Here is a 25,114-nt window from a genome sequence, read left to right as displayed (position 1 = left end):
ACCACAATTTGTCCTTCCTGGATCATCGTCTATCCTTCGCTCTCCTGGTCCTCCCCTCATGAGAAGAGAGATGGGAGGCTGGTGGGACGTGTTTCAAGTTTTATTAGGTCGTATGTGCAGGACACACATTGTATACACTGTCCAACGAAATGCTTACTTACAGGTTCCTTCTCAACAATGCAACAACAATAAGAAATAATGTAAGATAAGAATATGAACATAAAGTAAATGGCTCAGTAGAATAGAATAAACATTAAAGCTTAAGTATAACACAGGAAGGTACAATTTAAAGGAGCTCCTTAAACTTGACCCCAAAAAACCATCTGGGTCAGATTGTTTAGATCCTTTCTTCTTTAAGGTTGCAGCCCCTATCATCACAGAGCCTATCTCTGACCTTTTTAACCTGTCTCTCCTCTCTGGGGAGGTTCCCATTGCTTGGAAGGAAGCCACGGTGCGTCCTTTATTTAAAAAGGGGAGATCAAGCTGATCCTAACTGTTTTAGGCCAATTTCTATTTTGCCCTGTTTACCACCTACCCATGCTAGATTACAGAGACCTAATTTAGAGATAGGCAGGTAAGGGTGCTCTCGAGCGGCTAGATGGTCTTTACCATTCGGCCATCATATTTGCCACCAATGCTCCTTATAGGACACATCAGTGCAATCCATACTCCTCTGTAAACTGGTCATCTCTGTATACCCGTCGCAAGACAAACTGGTTGATGCTTATTTATAAAACCCTCTTAGGCCTCACTCCCCCCTATCTGAGATACCTACTGCAGCCCTCATCCTCCACATACAACACCCGTTCTACCAGTTACATGCTGTTAAAGGTCCCCAAAGCACACACATCCCTGGGTCGCTCCTCTTTTCAGTTCGCTGCAGCTAGCGACTGGAACGAGCTGCAAAAAACACTCAAACTGGACAGTTTTATCACCACCTCTTCATTCAAAGACTCAATCATGGACACTCTTACTGACAGTTGTGGCTGCTTCGCGTGATGTATTGTTGTCTCTACCTTCTTGCCTTAGTGCTACTGTTGTCTGTGCCCAATAATATTTGTACAATTTTTTTGTGCTGCTACCATGTTGTGCGGCTGCCATGTTGTGTTGCTACCATGTTGTTGTCATGTGGTGTTGCTACCATGCTGTGTTGTCATGTGTTGGTGCAATGCTATGTTGTTGTCTTAGGTCTCCCTTTATGTTGTGGTGTCTCTCTTGTCGTGATGTGTGTTTTGTCCTATATTTTTATTTTTAATCCCAGCCCCCATCCCCGCAGCAGGCCTTTTGCCTTTTGGTAGGCCGTCATTCTAAATAAGAATTTGTTCTTATCTGACTTGTCTACTTAAATAAAGGTTCAATAGAAATAAAATAAAATGTATATTACAATATTTACACATGTATCAGGGAAGGAGGGATTGGGGGGCAAGTGGTAGCAGCAGTTGTGATGTGTGTGTAGCATGAATGTATATGTGTGTATATGTATGCATGTATATAAGTGTTAAACAAATCAAAATACATTTTATATTTGAGATTCTTCAAATAGCCACTCTTTGCCTCGATGACAGCTTTGCACGCTCTTGGCATTCTCTCTACCAGCTTCATGAGGTAGTCACCTGGAATGCATTTCAATTAACAGGTGTACCTTATTAAAAGTTAAGCTGTGGAATTTATTTCCTTCTTAATGCGTTTGAGCCAATCAGTTGTGTTGTGACAAGGTAGGGGGTTATACAGAAGATAGCCCTATTTGGTAAAAGACCAAGTCCATATTATGGCAAGAACAGCTCAAATAAGCAAAGAGAAACGACAGTCCATCATTACTTTAAGACATGAAGGTCAGTCAATCCGGAATATTTCAATAACTTTGAAAGTTGCTTCAAGTGCAGTCGCAAAAACCACCGGCTCTCATGAGGACCACCACAGGAAAGGAAGACCCAGAGTTACCTCTGCTGCAGAGGATAAGTTCATTAGAGTTAACTGCACCTCAGATTGCAGCCCAAATAAACGCTTCACAGAGTTCAAGTAACAGACACATCTCAACATCAACTGTTCAGAGGAGACTGCGTGAATCAGGCCTTTATGGTCAAATCGCTGCAAAGAAACCACTACTAAAGGACACCAATAATAAGAAGACACTTGCTTGGGCCAAGAAACACGAGCAATGGACATTAGACCGGTGGAAATCTGTCCTTTCGTCTGATGAGTCCAAATTTGAGATTTTTGGTTCCATCCGCAATGTCTTTGTGAGACGCAGAGTAGGTGAACGGATGATCTCCGCATGTGTGGTTCCCACCGTGAAGCATGGAGGAGGAGGTGTGATGGTGTGGGGGTGCTTTGCTGGTGACACTGTCTGTGCTTTATTTAGAATTCAAGGCACACTTAACCAGCATGGCTACCACAGCATTCTGCAGCGATACGCCATCCCATCTGGTTTGCGCTTAGTGGGACTATAATTTGTTTTTCAACAGGACAATGACCCAACACACCTCTAGGCTGTGTAAGGGCTATTTGACCAAGGAGAGTGATGGAGTGCTGCATCAGATGACCTGGCCTCCACAATCACCCGACCTCAACCCAATTGAGATGCCTTGGGATGAGTTGGACCACAGAGTGAAGGAAAAACAGCCAACAAGTGCTGAGCATATGTGGGAACTCCTTCAAGACTGTTGGATAAGCATTCCTCATGAAGCTGGTTGAGAGAATGCCAAGAATGTGCAAAGCTGTTATCAAGGCAAAGGGTGGCTACTTTGAAGAATCTCAAATATAGAATTTGTTTAACACTTTTATGGTTACTACATGATTCCATATGTGCTATTTCATAGTTTTGATGTCTTCACTATTATTCTACAATGTAGAAAATAGTACAAATAAAGAAAAACCCTTGAATGAGTAGGTGTGTCCAAACTTTTGACTGGTACTGTATATGTCTGTGTGGGTGTGTGTGATAAGGTGCGGAGAGTCAGTGCAGGTGGTCTGTCCAGTTCAAGTGTTCAGCAGTCTGATGGCTTGTAGATAGAAACTGTCTCGGAGCCTGTTGGTATCACACCTCATGCTCCGATTCAGTCTGCCCGACGATAAGGAAGTGAACAACTCGTGGCTGGGGTATGTGGGGTCCTTGATGATGCTGCGGGACTTCCTCAAGCACCGTTTCAAGTAGATGTCCTGGATGGATGGGAACACTAACTGGGACGTCTTCACCACCCACTGGAGGGCCTTGCGGTCGTGGACGGAGCAATTCCTGTACCAGGCCGCGATGCAACTGGTCAGGACGCTCTCGATGGTGCAGTGGTAGTATTTGGAGAGGACCCAGGGTGGCATTTCTTTAGTCGCCTTAGGAAGTAGAGGCGCTGTTGCGCCCTCTTGACAAGAGAGGTGATGTTGTTGATCCAACTCAAGTCCTCTGTGATATGGATGAGGAGGAACTTAAAATAGCTGACTCTCTCTACTGCAGTCCTGTTGATGTGGATCAGGGCGTTTGGGATGGGTGAGATGTATACGGACACACCCGGCATGCACAGCTGAGCAGGGGAAACAGCTCGAGTCGCACAAAATGGAATATAACGTTGCAGATACATTTTGGAATGACACATTTTCATGTGTACACCTTTTAAAGTCCTGCATCACTATACTGAGAACTTTGCCTTTTCTAAAATGTCTTTTTTTGTTCATGTTTTTTCAGGGCTCCTATACTGCACAACGACAATGAGGAAGTTAATCACTGTTTGGGGTAAATTGATCAAAAACAAGTGAAATCACAAAAAAGGTGTCTGGACCCTTCTATAACATTCTATTTACATAAAAAACAGAGATTTGGTAGTAAAAAAAGAAAACTTGTCCTTTAATGGACTAAAGAACCACATGTTATGCAGTTTGCATATGCCCTCCTAAAATAGATGTCAACTGGCTGTGACTCCGTTCCCAAGCACTAATGAAAGATTCTTTGCATGAAAGATATATTTGAACAATGACTTGTTAGTATTGCATTAAAGCACTAACAAATACCTACAAAAACATACATAGCATTAAGACTTGGCCCTGATTTATAAAAAAATATATGTCCCTTTTTATAGTGTGAGTGTGACTCTGTTACTTACATCTAGGCCCTACCTCTAAACAAATTAGGAGCTACAGTCATAACATTAGCAAAATACACGACAGGAGAACAAGCTAAGTGTAACGATCCCGGCTGTCTGAGTCGGGTCCTGTCTGGTGACTAGTGTTCCTGTTCGTAATCTCCAGTTTCCCGAGGGTTCGGGAACGCTCCGGGGAGCGCTCTTGTTTTCCGCACCTGCATCCCATCAGCAATCTGCACACCTGGTCCTGATCATCACCCTTCTTAGGCTCTGGCCCAACATCCAGTTCCTGCCGGATCGTTAGCCATGAACAGTATGTTTGTCAGCGTATCAGTCTCTGAGCCATTAGTGTTAGTTTTGTTGTTTTGCACCTTTTGACTTGCTGTGTACTGACCTCCGTTTTGTTCTGTCTGCAGTCTCTCACCCGGAACCTTCACCCAACCTCTGCCTGATGGTCGGCGGCTGCCGAGCCAGTACCGGACCAACCACTGCACCCTCAACAACCCATCCACGCCACCCGCTCTGTTCCCTGGATTATTCAGCCTCACTCGGAATCTATTAATAAACACTCACCTTTGTCTCAACGTACCTTGTCCTGGTCTGCTTCTGGGTTCTGGCTTAGTTAACCGTGACAGAACGATCCGGCCAGTAATGAACCCAGCGGACCTGGACTCTGTTCGCCATGCTATTACCCAGCAGGAGAAGATGTTGGGCCATTATAGCACGGTACTACAGGAGATCGCGTTGTCAGTTCGGAACCTTTCTACCGGTCTGACGGAGGTCCAGAACCAACGCAAGTGTCCGGTGGAGGATCCACTACCGGTTTCACCCATCTCGCCTGCCGCTTCTGAAGCTGTGTCCATCCGTGAGCCCAAGGTTCCGACGCCGGATAAATATGAGGGGAGCTGGGAAGATGCCGTTCCTTCCTTATGCAGTGTGGACTAGTGTTCGATCTACAGCCCTACTCTTATGCCACAGACAAGGCTAGGATAGCCTTTGTGATTGAGTTGCTGCGTGGTCGAGCGCTGGAGTGGGCTTCAGCCGTTTGGGAACGACAGGATCCCTGCATGGCTTCATACCAGGGGTTCACGGCCGAGATGAGGAAGCTCTTCGACCATTCCGTCCGAGGGAGGGACGCAGCTAGGCGCCTGTTTTCGCTTCGCCAAGGAACTGCGCAGCGTGGCCGACTTCGTGATCGAGTTCAAGACGTTGGCTGTGGAGAGTGGGTGGAACGAGGAGTCTCTGCAAGCGGCCTTTTACCAGGGTCTGTCGGAGCAGCTCAAGGATGAGTTGATCTCCTATCCGGAGCCTAGTGACCTGGACAGCTTGGTAGCTTTGTCGATTCGGGTGGATAATCGAGTCCGAGAGCGAAGGAGGGAGAAGCAATGGGGTCCGTCCAATCGATCAGCTTCTCAGTTCCCAGTCGGGTCGGGTGGTGGACCAGAACACGTCGATCATTCTCCACCACAATGGATTAGTGGAGAGGTCCTCTCTCCCGATTCTGAACCCATGCAAGTGGGGCGGCACGGGTTAACCAAGGAGGAGCGTCAACATAGACGTAAGACCAACTGCTGCCTCTACTGTGGTAGCTCGGGACATTACATCTCCACTTGTTCCCGGCGGTCGTCAAACTGCCCGGCTCGCTAAAGTTGGGAGGACTTTTAGCGAGCCAGTTTCAACCTCTCAGTACCTCTGTCAGACCCCGTTTCCCGGCTACCCTTGTGAACAGGAATCAGAGCTTAGCGCTTAACGCTTTTATCGATTCAGGTGCCGATGGAAGCTTTCTTGATGCCGAGTTGGTGGAACAGCTGGGGCTTTCCAAGGAGCAATTGCCGGAAGCCATTGAAGCGACCACTCTGAACGGCAGTAGTCTGGCACGTATCCACGATGAGGACTGAACCGGTTAAGATGCGGTTGTCGGGGAATCATTCTGAGATGATTTCATTCTTCATTCTGCCGTCTTCCCATGTTCCTCTGGTCCTTGGATACCCCTGGCTGAAGGAACACAATCCCACGTTCGATTGGGTGACGGGCAAGGTAACGAGTTGGAGCCTTGATTGTCATGCTAACTGTCTCAAGACTGCCTGCCCCCATTCGGTTCCCAGTCAGGTGATTGAGGCTAAACCCCTAGATTTGTCCCTGGTTCCCGAGACATATCACGATTTGGGGGAAGTTTTCAGTAAGCAGAAGGCTCTGTCACTCCCTCCCCACCGACCATATGATTGTGCCATCAACCTGGTCCCTGGAGCTGTCTACCCCAAGGGAAGGTTATACAGTATCTCCCGACCTGAACGTGAGGCGTTGGAGACCTACATCAAGGAGTCCCTAGCTGCTGGTCTCGTTCGTCCCTCGTCATCACCCCCTGGGGGCAGGATTCTTCTTTGTGGGTAAGAAGGATGGCTCTCTTCGACCGTGTATTGATTATCGGGGGTTGAATGACATCACGGTCAAGAACAAGTATCCCCTGCCCTTGATGAGTTCTGCCTTCGACTCCTTACAGGGTGCTACGGTGTTCACCAAGCTAGACCTACGCAATGCGTATCACCTGGTCCGGATCAGAGAGGGGGACGAGTGGTTGACGGGTTTCAATACACCGATGGGTCACTTCGAGTATCAGGTGATGCCGTTTGGACTGACCAATGCTCCAGCGGTATTCCAGAGTATGGTGAACGACGTCCTGAGAGATATGATCGGTCTCTTTGTGTTTGTTTACCTGGATGACATTCTGATCTTCTCGAAGGAACCTTCCGACCACGTCCAGCATGTCCGGCAGGTTCTGCAGCGATTGTTGGAGAATCGCCTGTTCGTGAAGGCCGAGAAGTGCGAGTTTCACGCCCACACGACATCCTTTCTCGGGTACATCATCTCCAGGGGAGAGATTAGGATGGACCAGGAGAAGGTTAGAGCGGTTCTGGAATGGGCCCAGCCCGGTACGAGATTGCAGCTCCAGAGATTTTTGGGGTTTGCGAATTTCTACCGCAGATTCATCCGGGATTACAGCCGTGTGGCCGCTCCATTAACTGCCTTGACTTCCAGTATCAGGACCTTCAAGTGGAATCCGGAGGCGGATCGTGCGTTTCTGGATTTGAAGAGGCGATTCACCAACGCACCCGATTCTCTCTCAACCGGACACGGCCCGTCAGTTCGTCGTTGAAGTGGACGCGTCTGATGTGGGAGTTGGCGCCATCCTGTCGCAGCGATGCTCCACGGACAGTAAACTCCATCCCTGCGCCTACTACTCTCGTCGCCTTTCGCCTGCGGAGAGGAATTACGATGTGGGTAACCGGGAGCTTCTCGCGGTGAAACTTGCCTTGGAGGAGTGGCGCCACTGGTTGGAGGGGGCGGAGCAACCGTTTATTGTCTGGACTGACCACAAGAATCTTGCTTACGTGCAATCGGCTAAACGTCTCAACTCCCGTCCAGGCCAGGTGGGCGTTGTTTTTCGGACGATTCAAGTTTTTCCTGACGTTCCGACCTGGATCTAAGAACGGCAAGGCGGACGCCTTGTCCCGGATGTTCTCAAGACGGAGGAGAGTGGGTCCAAGACCGAGACAATTCTCCCCCGGAACTGCGTCGTGGGAGCAGTTATGTGGAAGATTGAGGAGGAGGTGCTGGCGGCCCTTCGGACTCAGCCCGGTCCCGGTAACGGTCCACCCGGTCGGTTGTTTGTGCCTGAGTCGGTTCGTCCTGCTGTCCTCAAATGGTCCCACGCCAGCAAGATGGCTTGTCACCCTGGCGTGGCTCGGACAATGGCGTTTCTTCGCAGACGTTTTTGGTGGCCTGCCATGGCCGAGGATACTCGGGGTTTTGTTGCTGCCTGTCCAGTGTGTGCGCAGAATAAGAGTACCAATCGGCCCAGCTCTGGACTACTTCACCCCCCTTCCTATTCCCCGGCGACCATGGTCGCATCTGGCCCTGGACTTCGTCACGGGGTTGCCCGCTTCTGAGGGGAACACGGTCGTTCTGACTATCGTGGACAGATTCAGCAAGTTCGCCCACTTTGTGCCAATTGCCAAGCTTCCCTCTGCCTCGGAGACGTCCGAGATCCTGGTTAGGGAGGTTTTCAGGGTCCACGGTTTGCCCAGTGATATCGTTTCCGACCGTGGCCCTCAGTTTACCTCTGCTGTCTGGAAGTCCTTCTGTTTGGCCATTGGAGCTACTGTCAGTCTCACATCTGGTTTTCACCCCCAATCCAATGGTCAGGCGGAGAGAGCCAACCAGAAGATGGAATCAACGCTACGCTGTCTGGTCTCTTCCAACCCCACCTCCTGGGTCTCTCAGTTGCCTTGGGTTGAGTATGCCCACAATACTCTTCCTACATCTGCCACTGGGATGTCTCCCTTCCAGTGCCTGTATGGCTACCAACCTCCCCTGTTTCCTTCTCAGGAGAAGGAGCTCTCAGTGCCTTCTGTTCAGGCCCATATTCGTCGTTGCCACCGGACCTGGCATCGGGCCAGAAAGGCACTCCTTAGAGTTTCGGACCGGTATCAGCTCCAGGCGAATCGTCGCCGGATCCCCGCTCCCACCTATACCATCGGAGATAGGGTTTGGTTGGCCACACGGGATCTTCCGTTACGGACTGAGTCTAGGAAGTTGTTACCGAAGTTCATTGGTCCGTTTGTGGTGGAGAAGGTGATCAATCCAGTGGCAGTTCGACTCAAACTACCGAGGACGCTCAGAGTCCATCCCACCTTTCATGTCTCCTGCCTCAAGCCTGTCTTCCTCAGTCCTCTGTTGCCTCCTCCGCCTCCTCCTCCTCCTCCTCGGATGATCGGAGGTGGTCCTGCCTACACGGTGCGTCGCATCATGGATTCCAGACGGCGGGGCCGGGGTTTCCAGTATCTCGTGGACTGGGAGGGGTATGGTCCTGAAGAGAGGAGTTGGATTCCGCGGCGACAGGTCCTAGATGCGGACCTCATCAGTGACTTCTACCGCCTCCATCCTGGCGCTCCGGGGAGTCCGCCCGGTGGCGTTCGTCGGAGGGGGGTACTGTAACGATCCCGGCTGTCTGAGTCGGGTCCTGTCTGGTGACTAGTGTTCCTGTTCGTAATCTCCAGTTTCCCGAGGGTTCGGGAACGCTCCGGGAGCGCTCTTGTTTTCCGCACCTGCATCCCATCAGCAATCTGCACACCTGGTCCTGATCATCACCCTTCTTAGGCTCTGGCCCAACATCCAGTTCCTGCCGGATCGTTAGCCATGAACAGTATGTTTGTCAGCGTATCAGTCTCTGAGCCATTAGTGTTAGTTTTGTTGTTTTGCACCTTTTTGACTTGCTGTGTACTGACCTCCGTTTTGTTCTGTCTGCAGTCTCTCACCCGGAACCTTCACCCAACCTCTGCCTGATGGTCGGCGGCTGCCGAGCCAGTACCGGACCAACCACTGCACCCTCAACAACCCATCCACGCCACCCGCTCTGTTCCCTGGATTATTCAGCCTCACTCGGAATCTATTAATAAACACTCACCTTTGTCTCAACGTACCTTGTCCTGGTCTGCTTCTGGGTTCTGGCTTAGTTAACCGTGACACTAAGACTTCAAAGCCAATGAATAGCCGATATCTAACGACCTGCCAGTGACCCTGGTGTGTCTCCCTGTGATCCGTTGGTGCTCCGACCCTGACAGCCATGGGAGGATTGACCCAGTCCCTTTGACATATAAAAGGGGACAACCAATCCCTCCAATCCCACGCCTCAGGTGGCCCTGGGCCTGGGGATTGGACCTCTCCTCTTGGTCAGCCATTGTTCCCCCCGCGCCCTCCCCTCTCCATCCCCATTAGAAGTCATTGCTTCCTGCGGGCCTTAAGCCTCTTTTTGTATAAGCGCTAATCTGCCAGGCGACAAGAGCCCTCAGCAGGCTTGTCAACCACCCTGCAGTGGTCTGAGGAGAGGAGCGAGGCGAGAGGAAGGAATGGAGGAATGGGCGGGGGGGTTGTAGTTTAACCTGCTTTTTTGCAATAAGTCAGTCTATGAAAATGCACTTTTTGTTAAAAATATCACTATAACCATGCATAATGCACATTCACTAATAATGACTAACTTCTTGTAGCAGGCATTATAGAACATTAACACAGGTCTCATAAACAATCTCTCAAGCAAAAGCCCACGTGCTAGTGAGTAGCCAGCTAATCTTTATATTTAATGTTTAGCAAACTTGGATATATTTGCTTGTTTAATTGTTATGAACACACCCTTCTGTCTTTCTCCAACTGTTTTAACAGTATGCTAGCCTGTCCACTTTGTTCAGATGTTGAAATCAAGCGCCCTACCGTATTTCTCAGAATGAGAACGAGTTGCCAATTCCTTATATAATTGTGTTTTATGCTTATTGCACATTTATAAAACACAGACTAGACAACTAGTACACTGCTCAAAAAATAAAGGGAACACTAAAATAACACATCCTAGATCTGAATGAATGAAATAATCTTATTAAATACTTTTTTCTTTACATAGTTGAATGTGCTGACAACAAAATCACACAAAAATTATCAATGGAAATCAAATTTATCAACCCATGGAGGTCTGGATTTGGAGTCACACTCAAAATTAAAGTGGAAAACCACACTACAGGCTGATCCAACATTGATGAAATGTCCTTAAAACAAGTCAAAATGAGGCACAGTAGTGTGTGTGGCCTCCACGTGCCTGTATGACCTCCCTACAACGCCTGGGCATGCTCCTGATGAGGTGGCGGATGGTCTCCTGAGGGATCTCCTCCCAGACCTGGACTAAAGCATCCGCCAACTCCTGGACAGTCTGTGGTGCAACGTGGCGTTGGTGGATGGAGCGAGACATGATGTCCCAGATGTGCTCAATTGGATTCAGGTCTGGGGAACGGGCGGGCCAGTCCATAGCATCAATGCCTTCCTCTTGCAGGAACTGCTGACACACTCCAGCCACATGAGGTCTAGCATTGTCTTGCATTAGGAGGAACCCAGGGCCAACCGCACCAGCATATGGTCTCACAAGGGGTCTGAGGATCTCATCTCGGTACCTAATGGCAGTCAGGCTACCTCTGGCGAGCACATGGAGGGCTGTGCGGCCCCCCAAAGAAATGCCACCCCACACCATGACTGACCCACCGCCAAACCGGTCATGCTGGAGGATGTTGCAGGCAGCAGAACGTTCTCCACGGCGTCTCCAGACTCTGTCAAATGTGCTCAGTGTGAACCTGCTTTCATCTGTGAAGAGCACAGGGCGCCAGTGGCGAATTTGCCAATCTTGGTGTTCTCAGGCAAATGCCAAACGTCCTGCACGGTGTTGGGCTGTAAGCACAACCCCCACCTGTGGACGTCGGGCCCTCATACCACCCTCATGGAGTCTGTTTCTGACCGTTTGAGCAGACACATGCATTTGTGGCCTGCTGGAGGTCATATTGCAGAGCTCTGGCAGTGCTCCTCCTGCTCCTCCTTGCACAAAGGCGGAGGTAGCGGTCCTGCTGCTGGGTTGTTGCCCTCCTACGGCCTCCTCTACGTCTCCTGATGTACTGGCCTGTCTCCTGGTAGCGCCTCCATGCTCTGGACACTACGCTGACAGACACAGCAAACCTTATTGCCACAGCTCGCATTGATGTGCCATCCTGGATGAGCTGCACTACCTGACCACTTGTGTGGGTTGTAGACTCCGTCTCATGCTACCACTAGAGTGAAAGCACCGCCAGCATTCAAAAGTGACCAAAACATCAGCCAGGAAGCATAGGAACTGAGAAGTGATCTGTGGTCACCACCTGCAAAACCAGTCCTTTATTGGGGGTGTCTTGCTAATTGCCTATAATTTCCACCTGTTGTCTATTCCATTTGCACAACAGCATGTGACATTTATTGTCAATCAGTGTTGCTTCCTAAGTGGACAGTTTGATTTCACAGAAGTGTGATTGACTTGGAGTTACATTGTGTTATTTAAGTGTTCCCTTTATTTTTTTGAGCAGTGTATAATAAAACAACTATTGAGGACGTGCAACAGGCAACTCAGTCAAGTGGGGCTTTTCTGCCCCCATAAAAGGGCAGGTTAAGGTTTGTTAACTTTGTATACGTTTCTTTTAGAGGGCAGGTTAAGTTTAATTGAACGCACAGAGGTGAGACCTTGCCTCGTGCCGCTGTGTTAAAACAGGACTGTGCGTAATCCAGAAACTTTCCGTCATTTCTACTCGCCTTCTCTCCGGTCCTGTCCTTCTGTCCTCTCCATCTTCTCATCTCTCCTCCTTTCCTTCTCACCGTCTACCTAATCCCCCTTTTCGAAACTCTCATCTCCACTCTGGATGCAACCAGGTTCACTCCTGCAGCGCCTCTCCCCATCTTTCCCCCTCCCTCCCTCCCTCCCTCCCTCCATCTATCCATCCATCCATCCCCCTCTCTCTACAAGCCAGGTGTTATCTTCCCTGGGCCCAGCCAGGTGAGGCAGGCCTAATGGCCACCTGTCACCACCACAGCTAGTCATCCAGCCTCCCTCTCTGCCTGCCAGTCTCAGACCATCGCCCTACCCTCAACCTCTTCAACCCTCAGCCCCCAACCTCCATGCATTACAGATGAACATCGAGTCCTTTAGAGCCCCACTGCTAACACAAGCTTTCGCAGGCTTACCCAACTCCACAACCCTGTCTTATGAAACACAGTACTACAGATAAGGAAGCAGAAGCCAGATATCACTTCAGAGTGCAGACGGTTGCCTGACAGGACTGTGTGGAAGGGAGCACACCTGGTGTTCTCGTAACACGTCTCACATAAAAGGCTTGCTAGGCCGTATTAATGGTAAGAGCGGGAGGAAAGGACACATATGATAGCCAAGGACGTGCTGGAAACAGAGATAGCATATGACACATACACGGAGAGCGGTGATGACAAGTGCACACGTTGACACTTGCTGAATGAGGGTGTAGCTCCTGGATTAAATGCCACCTGGCAGGAACACCCACTCAAGATAATGACTTCACTTGGAGTTGGACAGATACAGCAGCTAGACTCTCTCAAACTAAAGCCACTTACAGAAGAAATTCTTCATATAGTTCATGAGAAACGTATAGTGCAATATTGAAGCACAGCCCACATGATCTGGCAGTCCCATCATGTATAGATATAAGAGGTTCGAATTACAAGGGGTGCCATAAGCGATGACATAAGCGATGGTCCAGTTCACTATTTTTAGGGCATCCCCAAATGCACCCCAACCAATCTATGTATATTCTGAACTTTAGATAATGCTGATGCTATGCATAGCATGTGTATGAATTATAGGGGTGCTTTGGGGTGACGGCCCCCTGGGACTGTGTACTCCCATTCCAAACCAGGACAAGTGTTATAAATCAACATGGGCACCCCAATATGCATTGAGAACATTGGTCCAGCCAATTTACAGAACACATTAAAATTTTAGTCATTTAGCAGACGCTCTTATCCAGAGCGACATACAGTTAGTGAGTGCATACATTTTCATACTGGCCCCCCGTGAGAATCGAACCCACAACCCTGGCGTTGCAAGCGCCATGCTCTACCAACTGAGCTACAGGGGACACCAGGGGACACCACCCAGAAGCAATGGACAATTTAACCCTGGATCAAATAGTATAGAATGGAATAGAATAGAATAGAATAGAATGTATGGATATATAAAGGTGTGTCTCACCTTGCAGCCTTCGCAGGCACTGACTCCATAGTGGTATCCTGAGGACTTGTCTTGGCACACGAAGCAGGGCTTATAGACCCGCGGGGGAGGAGGGGGTGATGGCGGGCTTGGCACTATCTCCTCTGAGCTGGTACTCTGTGTCTCTATCGCTGTGGGAGAGAGAAGAGGGGGAGACACACACTTAGTACACACTCTAATACACACACATACACTTAAAACACACCGTCAACATAGACACAAATACACTCAGAGACAGAGAGGACAAGGACAATATCTTGATAGGCCACTTTCGTATCCTGGACAAGGAAGACTACTCTGGATGTCCTGAATGGCTGTAGAGAGAAACTGGCTCACCCATCAGGGAAGGAAGGAACTAGACATACAGTGAGGGAAAAAATTATTTGATCAACTGCTGATTTTGTAGGTTTGCCCACTGACAAAGACATGATCAGTCTATAATTTTAATGGTAGGTTTATTTGAACAGTGAGAGACAGAATAACAAAAAAAAAATCCAGAAAACCACGTCAAAAATGTTATAAATTGATTTGCATTTTAATGAGGGAAATAAGTATTTGACCCCTCTGCAAAACATGACTTAGTACTTGGTGGCAAAACGCTTGTTGGCAATCACAGAGGTAAGACGTTTCTTGTAGTTGGCCACCAGGTTTGCACACATCTCAGGAGGGATTTTGTTCCACTCCTCTTTGCAGATCTTCTCCAAGTCATTAAGGTTTCGAGGCTGACGTTTGGCAACTCAAACCTTCAGCTCCCTCCACAGATTTTCTATGGGATTAAGGTCTGGAGACTGGCTAGGCCACTCCAGGACCTTAATGTGCTTCTTCTTGAGCCACTCCTTTGTTGCCTTGGCCATGTGTTTTGGGTCATTGTCATGCTGGAATACCCATCCACGACCCATTTTCAATGCCCTGGCTGAGGGAAGGAGGTTCTCACCCAAGATTTGACGGTACATGGCCCCGTCCATCGTCCCTTTGATGCAGTGAAGTTGTCCTGTCCCCTTAGCAGAAAAACACCCCCAAAGCATAATGTTTCCACCTCCATGTTTGAAGGTGGGGATGGTTTTATTGGGGTCATAGGCAGCATTCCTCCTCCTCCAAACACGGCGAGTTGAGTTGATGCCAAAGAGCTCGATTTTGGTCTCATCTGACCACAACACTTTCATCCAGTTCTCCTCTGAATCATTCAGATGTTCATTGGCAAACTTCAGACGGGCCTGTATATGTGCTTTCTTGAGCAGGGGGACCTTGCGGGCGCTGCAGGATTTCAGTCCTTCACGGCGTAGTGTGTTACCAATTGTTTTCTTGGTGACTATGTTCCCAGCTGCCTTGAGATCATTGACAAGATCCTCCCGTGTAATTCTGGGCTGATTCCTCACCGTTCTCATGATCATTGCAACTCCACGAGGTGAGATCTTGCATGGAGCCCCAGGCCGAGGAAGATTGACAGTTATTTTGTGTTTCTTCCATTTGCAAATAATCGCACCAACTGTTTTCACCTTCTCACCAAGCTGCCTGGCAAAGGTCTTGTAGCCCATTCCAGCCTTGTGTAGGTTTACAATCTTGTCCCTGATATCCTTGGAGACCTCTTTGGTCTTGGCCATGGTGGAGAGTTTGGAATCTGATTGATTGCTTCTGTGGACAGGTGTCTTTTATACAGGTAACAAGCTGAGATTAGGAGCACTCCCTTTAAGAGTGTGCTCCTAATCTCAGCTCGTTACCTGTATAAAACACACCTGGGAGCCAGACATCTTTCTGATTGAGAGGGGGTCAAATCCTTATTTCCCTCATTAAAATGCAAATCAATCTATAACATTCATGACATGCGTTTTTCTGGATTTTTTTGTTGTTATTCTGTCTCTCACTGTTCAAATAAACCTACCATTAAAATTATAGACTGTTAATTTCTTTGTCAGTGGGCAAATGTACAAAATCAGCAGGGGATCAAATACGTTTTTCCCTCACTGTAACAGTATTCTCTCTAGGCTCTGTGTGAATGAATGGTGCTTCTAGCGAGGAAGAATGTTCTGCTGGACTGGCATAAATTACGCCGTGTTGTATAAAAGTTATTGTGTACATTCTTTTATTTTATTTTTTATTTTTTAGGGGGTAGATCAGCTTTAATATTGCAGATAGATTGTAACTTCCATCAATGTAATTGTCTGCATCACTTCCAATCCCCCATATGTTTTTTCTCTCGCATATATATATATATATATATATACACAGTGGGGAAAAAAAGTATTTAGTCAGCCACCAATTGTGCAAGTTCTCCCACTTAAAAAGATGAGAGAGGCCTGTAATTTTCATCATAGGTACACATCAACTATGACAGACAAATTGAGAAATAAAAATCCTGAAAATCACATTGTAGGATTTTTAATGAATTTATTTGCAAATTATGGTGGAAAATAAGTATTTGGTCACCTACAAACAAGCAAGATTTCTGGCTCTCACAGACCTGTAACTTCTTCTTTAAGAGGCTCCTCTGTCCTCCACTCGTTACCTGTATTAATGGCACCTGTTTGAACTTGTTATCAGTATAAAAGACACCTGTCCACAACCTCAAACAGTCACACTCCAAACTCCACAATGGCCAAGACCAAAGAGCTATCAAAGGACACCAGAAACAAAATTGTAGACCTGCACCAGGCTGGGAAGACTGAATCTGCAATAGGTAAGCAGCTTGGTTTGAAGAAATCAACTGTGGGAGCAATTATTAGGAAATGGAAGACATACAAGACCACTGATAATCTCCCTCGATCTGGGGCTCCACGCAAGATCTCACCCCGTGGGGGTCAAAATGATCACAAGAATGGTGAGCAAAAATCCCAGAACCACACGGGGGGACCTAGTGAATGACCTGCAGAGAGCTGGGACCAAAGTAACAAAGCCTACCATCAGTAACACACTACGCCGCCAGGGACTCAAATCCTGCAGTGCAGACGTGTCCCCCTGCTTAAGCCAGTACATGTCCAGGCCCGTCTGAAGTTTGCTAGAGTGCATTTGGATGATTCAGAAGAGGATTGGGAGAATGTCATATGTCATATGGTCAGATGAAACCAAAATAGAACTTGTCGTGTTTGGAGGACAAAGAATGCTGAGTTGCATCCAAAGAACACCATACCTACTGTGAAGCATGGGGGTGGAAACATCATGCTTTGGGGCTGTTTTTCTGCAAAGGGACCAGGACGACTGATCCGTGTAAAGGAAAGAATGAATGGGGCCATGTATCATGTGATTTTGAGTGAAAACCTCCTTCCATCAGCAAGGGCATTGAAGATGAAACGTGGCTGGGTCTTTCAGCATGACAATGATCCCAAACACACCGCCCGGGCAACGAAGGAGTGGCTTCGTAAGAAGCATTTCAAGGTCCTGGAGTGGCCTAGCCAGTCTCCAGATCTCAACCCCATAGAAAATCTTTGGAGGGGAGTTGAAAGTCCGTGTTGCCCAGCGACAGCCCCAAAACATCACTGCTCTAGAGGAGATCTGCATGGAGGAATGGGCCAAAATACCAGCAACAGTGTGTGAAAACCTTGTGAAGACTTGCAGAAAACGTTTGACCTGTGTCATTGCCAACAAAGGGTATATAACAAAGTATTGAGAAACTTTTGTTATTGACCAAATACTTATTTTCCACCATAATTTGCAAATAAATTCATAAAAAATCCTACAATGGGATTTTCTGGATTTTTTTCCCTCATTTTGTCTGTCATAGTTGACGTGTACCTATGATGAAAATTACAGGCCTCTCTCATCTTTTTAAGTGGGAGAACTTGCACAATTGGTGGCTGACTAAATACTTTTTTTCCCCACTGTGTATATATATATATATATATATATATATATATATATATATATATACACACATTTTAGTCATTTAGCAGACCATAAATACACATACATATACACATATAAATACATATATATACACACACATATCCTTTTTAAAAATATATTTTCCTTTATTACTTTCCAACCCCACCACCCCTTCCCTAATTGGAGTAAACTAGTGAACAACAATGCTTAGGCCTCTACTTCCAGCTTATACATACTATATACATTTTATCGACACAGTCAATTTAACAATAATTCTATTTTGTTTGTTTTTACTCATGAACTTCCTCTACCCTCAACCTCTCCGATCATTTTCATGATGTCACGAATTCAGCCGAGGCTGCCCCTCCTCCTTGCTCGGGCAGGTTTCGGCATTCGTTGTCACCGGCTTACTAGCCACTACCGCTCCATTTATCATCACTCCATTTGTCTTGTCTTGTCTTGTCAATCACACACACCTGGTACTCATTCCCTCATTAGTCTGTGTATAAGTGTTCCCTCTGCCCCCTTGTCCTTTGTGAGTGATTGTTCATTGTGAGAGTGAGTAGCTCGGTTGAGCTACTCTTTCCTTGTATGTAGCCAAGGTGGATTTTCCCTTGTGCTAGTTTCGTTTTGACGCTTGCTGCGCTTTATTCATGTACACTGAATAAACTCCGGATTTCGGTGTTTTACCTCCTGCGCATGACTCCGTCATTCACACCTCATCACAGAATCACTCACCGTATGGAGTCAGCAGGAGAGGAGCGCATGCCTGGAATAGTGGCAAGGGTCCAGGAACATTCCACTATGCTGGCCAGCTTGGGGGAAGCGATGGATCGGGTTCTTCAGGTCGTCCAACGCCTGGAGAGAAAAGGAACCGATCCGTCAAGACCAGCTGGCCAACCGGATCCAGCCATCTACATCACAGCACCCGGAGGGATCCAGATATCTCGACCACGGGCGTTCCAGAGGCGGGTGAGCGGCTGGTCCACTTGAGCCAGGGGACGAGGACAGTACAGGAGTTCGCACTGGAGTTCCGGATTCTGGCAGCAGGATCCGGGTGGAACAAGCGGGCCCTGATCAACCAGTTCCGGTGCCATCTACGGGAGGATGTCCGGCGGGAGCTAGCCTGCCGTGACACCAGTTTGTCTTTTACCGAACTGGTGGACATGGCCATTTGTCTGGATAACCTGCTGGCAACCAGAGACGTCCTGGAGGAGTCTGCCCGTTCCCGCCCAGACCAACGCGGATCCAGAGCTCATGGAGCTGGGTGGTACCGGGCACCGAGAGAGTGGAAGACGACAGCGCCAGTGCCAATCGGATGGCACGAAGGGACATTCCACCACACGTTGTCGTCAGCGCTCTTTTGCGTCAGGAGGCGGCCGGCAGGGCACTCTCGCATCACCCCATGTATTGAGCACCCACACTTGTTCAGAGCCCTCTGCTGCGCACTGTACATACCCATATACTTCCCTGATTATATGAGAGTTCCCAAGTGTAAGGCGCTAGCAGATTCAGGCGCAGCTGGGAACTTTATGGATAAACTTTCGCACGCCGCCAGGGCATTTCATTAGTTCCCCTATCCATTCCACACCCCATCAGAGCACTTGATAGTTGACCATTAGGGTCCGGGTTGATAAAGGAAGTCACGGTACCAGTCACCATGATCACACAGGAGACGCATTGTGAGCAGGTCACTTTTTCCATCATTGAGTCTCCTGCTTTCCCTGTGGTGTTAGGTATTCCGTGGCTAGCACTTCACAACCCCACTTTCTCATGGCCGCATAGGGTTCTCACGGGGTGGTCGCGAGAGTGTCAGGGTAGGTGTCTAGGTGTTTCCGTTGGTGCAACCATGGTGGAAAGTCCAGACAGTGCCTCCACCGTGCGCATTCCCCCCGAATACCATGATCTGGCACAACTTTTCTCCAAGAAAAAAGCAACTAAATTGACACCTCATCGGACGGGGGATTGCGCAATAAACCTTTGGGTAGACGCTGTACCTCCCAGGAGTCATGTGTATCCCCTGTCGCAGGCAGAGACGGAGGCTATGGAGACATACGTCACCGAGTCCCTGCGCCAGGGGTACATACGTCCCTCCACTTCACCCGCCTCCTCAAGTTTCTTTTTTGTGAAGAAGAAAGACGGCGGTCTGCGCCCGTGCATTGACTATCGACCACTGAACAGGGAGACGATTAGATTTAGTTATCCTCTCCCCCTCATTCCGTCAGTGGTTGAGTCATTGCATGGAGCGCGGTTCTTCACTAAATTAGATCTCAGGAGTGCGTACAACCTGGTGCGTATCCGAGAGGGAGATGAGTGGAAGACAGCATTCAGCACAACCACGGGGCATTATGAATACCTGGTGATGCCCTATGGTTTGATGAATGCTCCCTCAGTCTTCCAGTCCTTTGTGAACGAGGTGTTTTGGGACATGCTTGGTCGCGGTGTAGTGGTCTACATCGATGACATCTTGGTGTATTCCGCTACGCGCCGAGCATGTGTCCCTGGTTCGCAAAGTACTGGCCCGACTGTTGGAAAATGACCTTTATGCCAAGGCAGAGAAGTGTATGTTTTTTTCCAGCAGTCCGTCTCCTTCCTCGGATACCGCATTACCACCTCAGGTGTGGAGATGGAGGGAGATAGCATTTCAGCCGTGCGTCATTGGCCGACTCCAACCAGAGTAAAGGAGGTGCAGCGCTTCTTTGGCTTCGCCAACTATTATCTGAGGTTTATCTGGGGCTTTGGCAAGGTCGCAGCTCCCTTTACATCTCTGTTGAAGGGTGGGCTGTCCCGGCTCCACTGGTCTGCTGAGGCTGACAGGGCCTTCAGTAACCTGAGGGAACTGTTCACCTCGGCCCCGGTACTGGCCCACCCCGATCCATCACTACCGTTCCTAGTAGAGGTGGATGCGTCTGAGGTTGGGATGGGAGCAGTCCTGTCTCAACGCTCGGGCACGCCACCCAAGCTCCGCCCCTGTGCGTTCTTCTCAAAGAAGCTCAGCCCGGCGGAGCATAACTACGGTGTTGGTGATCGGGAGCTGTTGGCTGTTGTCCGAGCTCTGACCGTGTGGAGACATTGGCTCGAGGGGGCGAAACACCCATTCCTCGTCTGGACGGACCACCGTAACCTAGAGTACATCCGGGCAGCGAGGAGGCTGAACCCTTGCCAAGCCAGGTGGGCCCTATTCTTCACCCGGTTTGATTTCACACTGTCATACATTCCGGGTACGAAGAACGTGAAGGCAGACGACTGTCCCGGCTGTATGATACAGAGGAGAGGCCCAGAGACAATACCCCCATACTGCAAGACTCATGCATTGTGGCGCCGGTAGTATAGGCGATGGACGCGGATATAGCGCAGGCATTACGCACAGATCCATCTCCACCGCAGTGTCCAGCTGGGCTGCAGTACGTGCCTGCGCTTATCCGTGATCGTCTGATCTACTGGGCACACATGTCACCCTCCTCTGGTCACCCAGGTATCGGTCGTACAGTGCACTGCCTGACCGGAAAGTACTGGTGGCCTACCTTGGCTAAGGACGTGAGGGTGTATGTTTCCTCCTGCTCAGTGTGCGCCCAGAGTAAGGCACCTAGGCACCTCCCAGCGGGTAAGTTAAAACCTTTAACAGTTCCACAATGACCATGATTTTTTAACTGATCTGCCTCTCTCTATCAAGGGAACACCACCATCCTGGTCGTTGTGGACCGCTTTTCGAAGTCCTGCCGCCTCCTTCCTCTGCCCGGTCTCCCCACGGCTCTGCAAATTGCGGAGGCCCTGTTTACACACGTCTTCCGGCACTACGGGGTACCAGAGGATATAGTGTCTGACCGAGGTCCCCAGTTCACATCCAAGGTCTGGAAGGCGTTCATGGAACGTCTGGGAGTCTTGGTCAGCCTGACCTCTGGGTTCCACCCTGAGAGTAATGGGCAGGTGGAACAGGTAAATCAGGATGTGGGTAGGTTCCTGAGTTCCTATTGCCAGGACCGGCCAGGAGAGTGGTCGGTGTTCCTGCCATGGGCAGAATATGCCCAGAACTCTCTCCGCCACTCCTCTACGAACCTAACGCCATTTCAGTGTGTTTTAGGTTATCAACCGGTTCTGGCACCGTGGCACCAGAGCCAGACTGACGCTCCTGCGGTGGATGACTGGTTTCGGCGCGCGGAGGAGACGTGGAACGCTGCCCATGTTCACCTCCAACGCGCCGTGCGTCGTCAGAAGGCCAACGCTGACCGTCACCGCAGTGAGGCCCCCGTCTTTGTACCGGGGGATCGGGTCTGGCTCTCGACCCGGAATCTGCCCCTCCCTACTCTTTCCTTGTATGTAGTCAAGGTGGATTTTCCCTTGTGCTAGTTTTGTTTTGACGCACTGAATAAACTCTGGATTTCTGTGTTTTACCTCCTGCGCCTGACTGTCATTCACACATGATGTCCATCCGGTTTCGCTTCTATATGCCATATCTTTCTAACTGTGCTCTTTCACAAAAGCTCTCAACCTATAACCTATATTCTTATTATGGACATATTATGCTTTACATTAGTTATCTTGTTGTTATTAGTTGTTGTTAGTTGTTATTAGTCCCATCCTTCAACTCCATTCAACACCACCCATCTATCTCTTAACACCATCCATATTGGATTTCTATTTGCCATATATTTTTCAACTATACTGTGATGTTTTACAAAAGTTCTGAACCCTTCTATTCTCATTGTTTCTACAGATTGTAAATTGAAAATAAACATTTTTGCTAAAAGTATTATTATATTATTGATCGATTGACTAGGACTTTTCAGATCACCCAGTAATGCTATCTGCAAGGTTAGCTCCAGGTAAATATTGCAATCCTTTAGCCATTCCTGGACCTGTGTCCAAAAATAAGCTACAAATGGACAGTACCAAACCAAATGATCTACTGATTCTGTCTCTTCGCAGCAAAATCTGCAGAGATGGGAAGATTGTGTCCCCCATATAAATAACATTATATTGGTAGCAAGAATTTTATATAATAATTTAAATGTAAAGATTCTAAGGTTTAAAACCCGCGTCGTTTTGCGCATCAGTTCATAAACACTATGCCATGGAATCGGTACGTCAAAAATCTCTTCCCATGTAATCTATATGGGATAGCTGTCAATCCTTTGGTCCTTAAATGAAACTGGTATACTTTTTTATTCATCACAATTTTACACCCTGTTGTAGAAGAGTTAAGTGTATAAAGGTTCTGGTGTACATTGTCACCAAGAGTGTGTGGGTGAAATTGAGTGGTTTCATCATGTTTTCTCAAAGAGAGAAAAGGGAAGGTGACCTTAGCTAAGGTCAAGGTGGACATTCAGAACCAGATACCCCAAGGCTATCCACACGGAGTCACCCTCCCGACCTTCACTCTCTTTCTCCATCTTGCCATCATCCTCTCTCTCCCTCTATCTCTCTGGGGCAAATAATAAACAAGACTAAAAGACAGGAGTCACTCTCCTCCTCCCCCCCTGAGATAATCAGTCGGTATCCCTTGATACGAGACCTAAGATGATTATTCTTGAGATAGATAGGAACGAACAGCTGACTGAAGACGGTGCGGCCGGGCATTTCAGTCCGTTTCTGTGGTAACATGGACTCTTAACGTGATGAAACTTTCTTGCTCCTGGCTGAAAGAAAGCAAGGTGTTGTAGCAAACGAGTCTTCGGTTACCTAAGCAATGGCTGCCTGGTATTGTGATGCAATAACTTCCATGGTAATGTAGAATGTTCATTCAAATGATGTTAACAGATGTAGCTCATGCAATGGAAAGTATTTTTTTGTAATGTAAGTTGAATAAACAAATCACAGCACATATTGATGGGTACATTCACAATGGCCACCAGTAGGGTTGGGCGGTTTCCAGATTTTCATATCGTCATACCATCCTCCTCTCATTGTGGGATTTACGGTATTACTGGCTTAGTTAACAAGGGGGTGCCAAAAAATGCAAAAAATACCATTGGCCATCTGTTACCAGAATGCTAAGAAAATTAGCACAAGTAATAGCGAATTTCCATGGAGGCTGCTAGCTAAATATGCTAACGATAGAGAACGAAAATAAACAAATTGCAAAGACTCATTAAGTTATACATACAGTGCATTCGGAAAGTAATCAGACCCCTTCCCATTTCACAAATGTTGTTACGTTACAGCCTTATTCTAAAATGTTTTAAATAAACATTTCTCTGCAATCTAATAAAAATTTATCTACACACAATATCCCATAATGGCAAAGCGAAAACAGGTTGAGAAATGTTTGCACATTTATTAAAAATAAAAAACAGAAATACCTTATTTACATAACTATTCAGACCGTTTGCTATGAGACTCAAAACTTAGCTCAAGTGCATCCTGTTTCCATTGATCATCCTTGAGATGTTTCTAGAACTTGATTAGAGTCCATCTGTGGTAAATTCAATTGATTGGACATGATTTGGAAAGGCACACACCTGTCTATATAAGGTCCCACAGTTGATGGTGCATGTCAGAGCAAAAAAACAAGCCATGAGGTCAAAAGGAATTGTCCGTAGAGCTCCGAGACAGGATTGTGTTGAGGCACAGATCTGGGGAAGGGTACCAAAACATTTCTGCAGCATTGAAGGTCCCCAAGAACACAGTGGCTTCCATCATCCCTAAATGGAAGAAGTTTGGAACTACCAAGACTCTTCCTAGAGCTGGTCACCCGGCCAAACTGAGCAATTGGGGGAGAAAGGCCTTGGTTAGGGAGGTGACCAAGAACCCAATGGTCACTCTGACAGAGCTCCAGAGTTCCTCTATGGAGATGGGAGAACCATCTCTGCAGCATTCCACCAATCAGGCCTTTATGGTAGGCACGTCAGCCCACTTGGAGTTTGCCAAAAGGCCCATAAAGGACTCTCTGACCATGAGAAACAAGAATCTCTGGTCTGATGAAACAAAGATTGAACTCTTTGGCCTGAATGACCAGCTTCACATCTGGAGGAAACCTGGCACCATCCCTACGGTGAAGCATGGTGGTGGCAGCATCATGCTGTGGGGATGTTTTTCAGCGGCAGGGACTGGGAGACTAGTCAGGAGCAAAGTACAGAGAGATCCTTGATGAAAACCTGCACCAAAGCGCTCAGGACCTCAGACTGGGGCGAAGGTTCACCTTCCAACAGGACAACGACCCTAAGCACACAGGCAAGACAATGCAGGAGTGGCTTCGGGACAAGTCTCTGAATGTCCTTGATTGGCCCAGCCAGAGCCTGGACTTCAGCCCGATTGAACATCTCTGGAGAGACCTGAAAATAGCTGTGCAGCGACGCTCCCCATCCAACCTGACAAACCTTGAGAGGATCTGCAGAGAAGAATTGGAGAAACTCCCCAAATACAGGTGTGCCAAGCTTGTAGCGTCATACCCAAGAAGACTCGCGGCTGTAATCGCCACCAAAGGTGCTTCAACAAGGTACTGAGTAAAGGGTCTGAATACTTATGTAAATGTAATATTTCAGTTTTCTATTTTTAATACAACAATTCTAAAAACGTGTTTTTGCTTTGTCATTATGGGGTATTGTGTGTAGATTGAGTAAGGCTGTAGCGTAACAAAATGTGGAAAAAGTGAAGT

The 25,114-nt window shown here is 48.0% G+C and overlaps 1 protein-coding gene across 4 annotated transcripts in view; it reads right to left on the bottom strand.

Annotated features, from left to right (window-relative positions):
• The window catches only part of LOC121547235 (retinoic acid receptor alpha), a 120,824-nt gene that overhangs the window by 13,997 nt on the left and 81,713 nt on the right, over window positions 1-25,114 (bottom strand). For all 4 annotated transcript variants that reach the window (XM_045209816.1, XM_041858403.2, XM_045209815.1 and 1 more), the window contains exon 2: window positions 13,687-13,835. In XM_045209816.1, coding sequence (XP_045065751.1) covers window positions 13,687-13,835 — 149 coding nt within the window. The remainder of the gene's footprint in view (window positions 1-13,686; window positions 13,836-25,114) is intronic.

This window comes from Coregonus clupeaformis, chromosome 31 (assembly GCF_020615455.1).
Source record: "Coregonus clupeaformis isolate EN_2021a chromosome 31, ASM2061545v1, whole genome shotgun sequence".
NCBI lineage: Eukaryota > Metazoa > Chordata > Actinopteri > Salmoniformes > Salmonidae > Coregonus > Coregonus clupeaformis.
The sequence above is the reverse complement of the archived record's forward strand: the minus strand, read 5'-3'. Positions and strand labels throughout refer to the sequence as shown.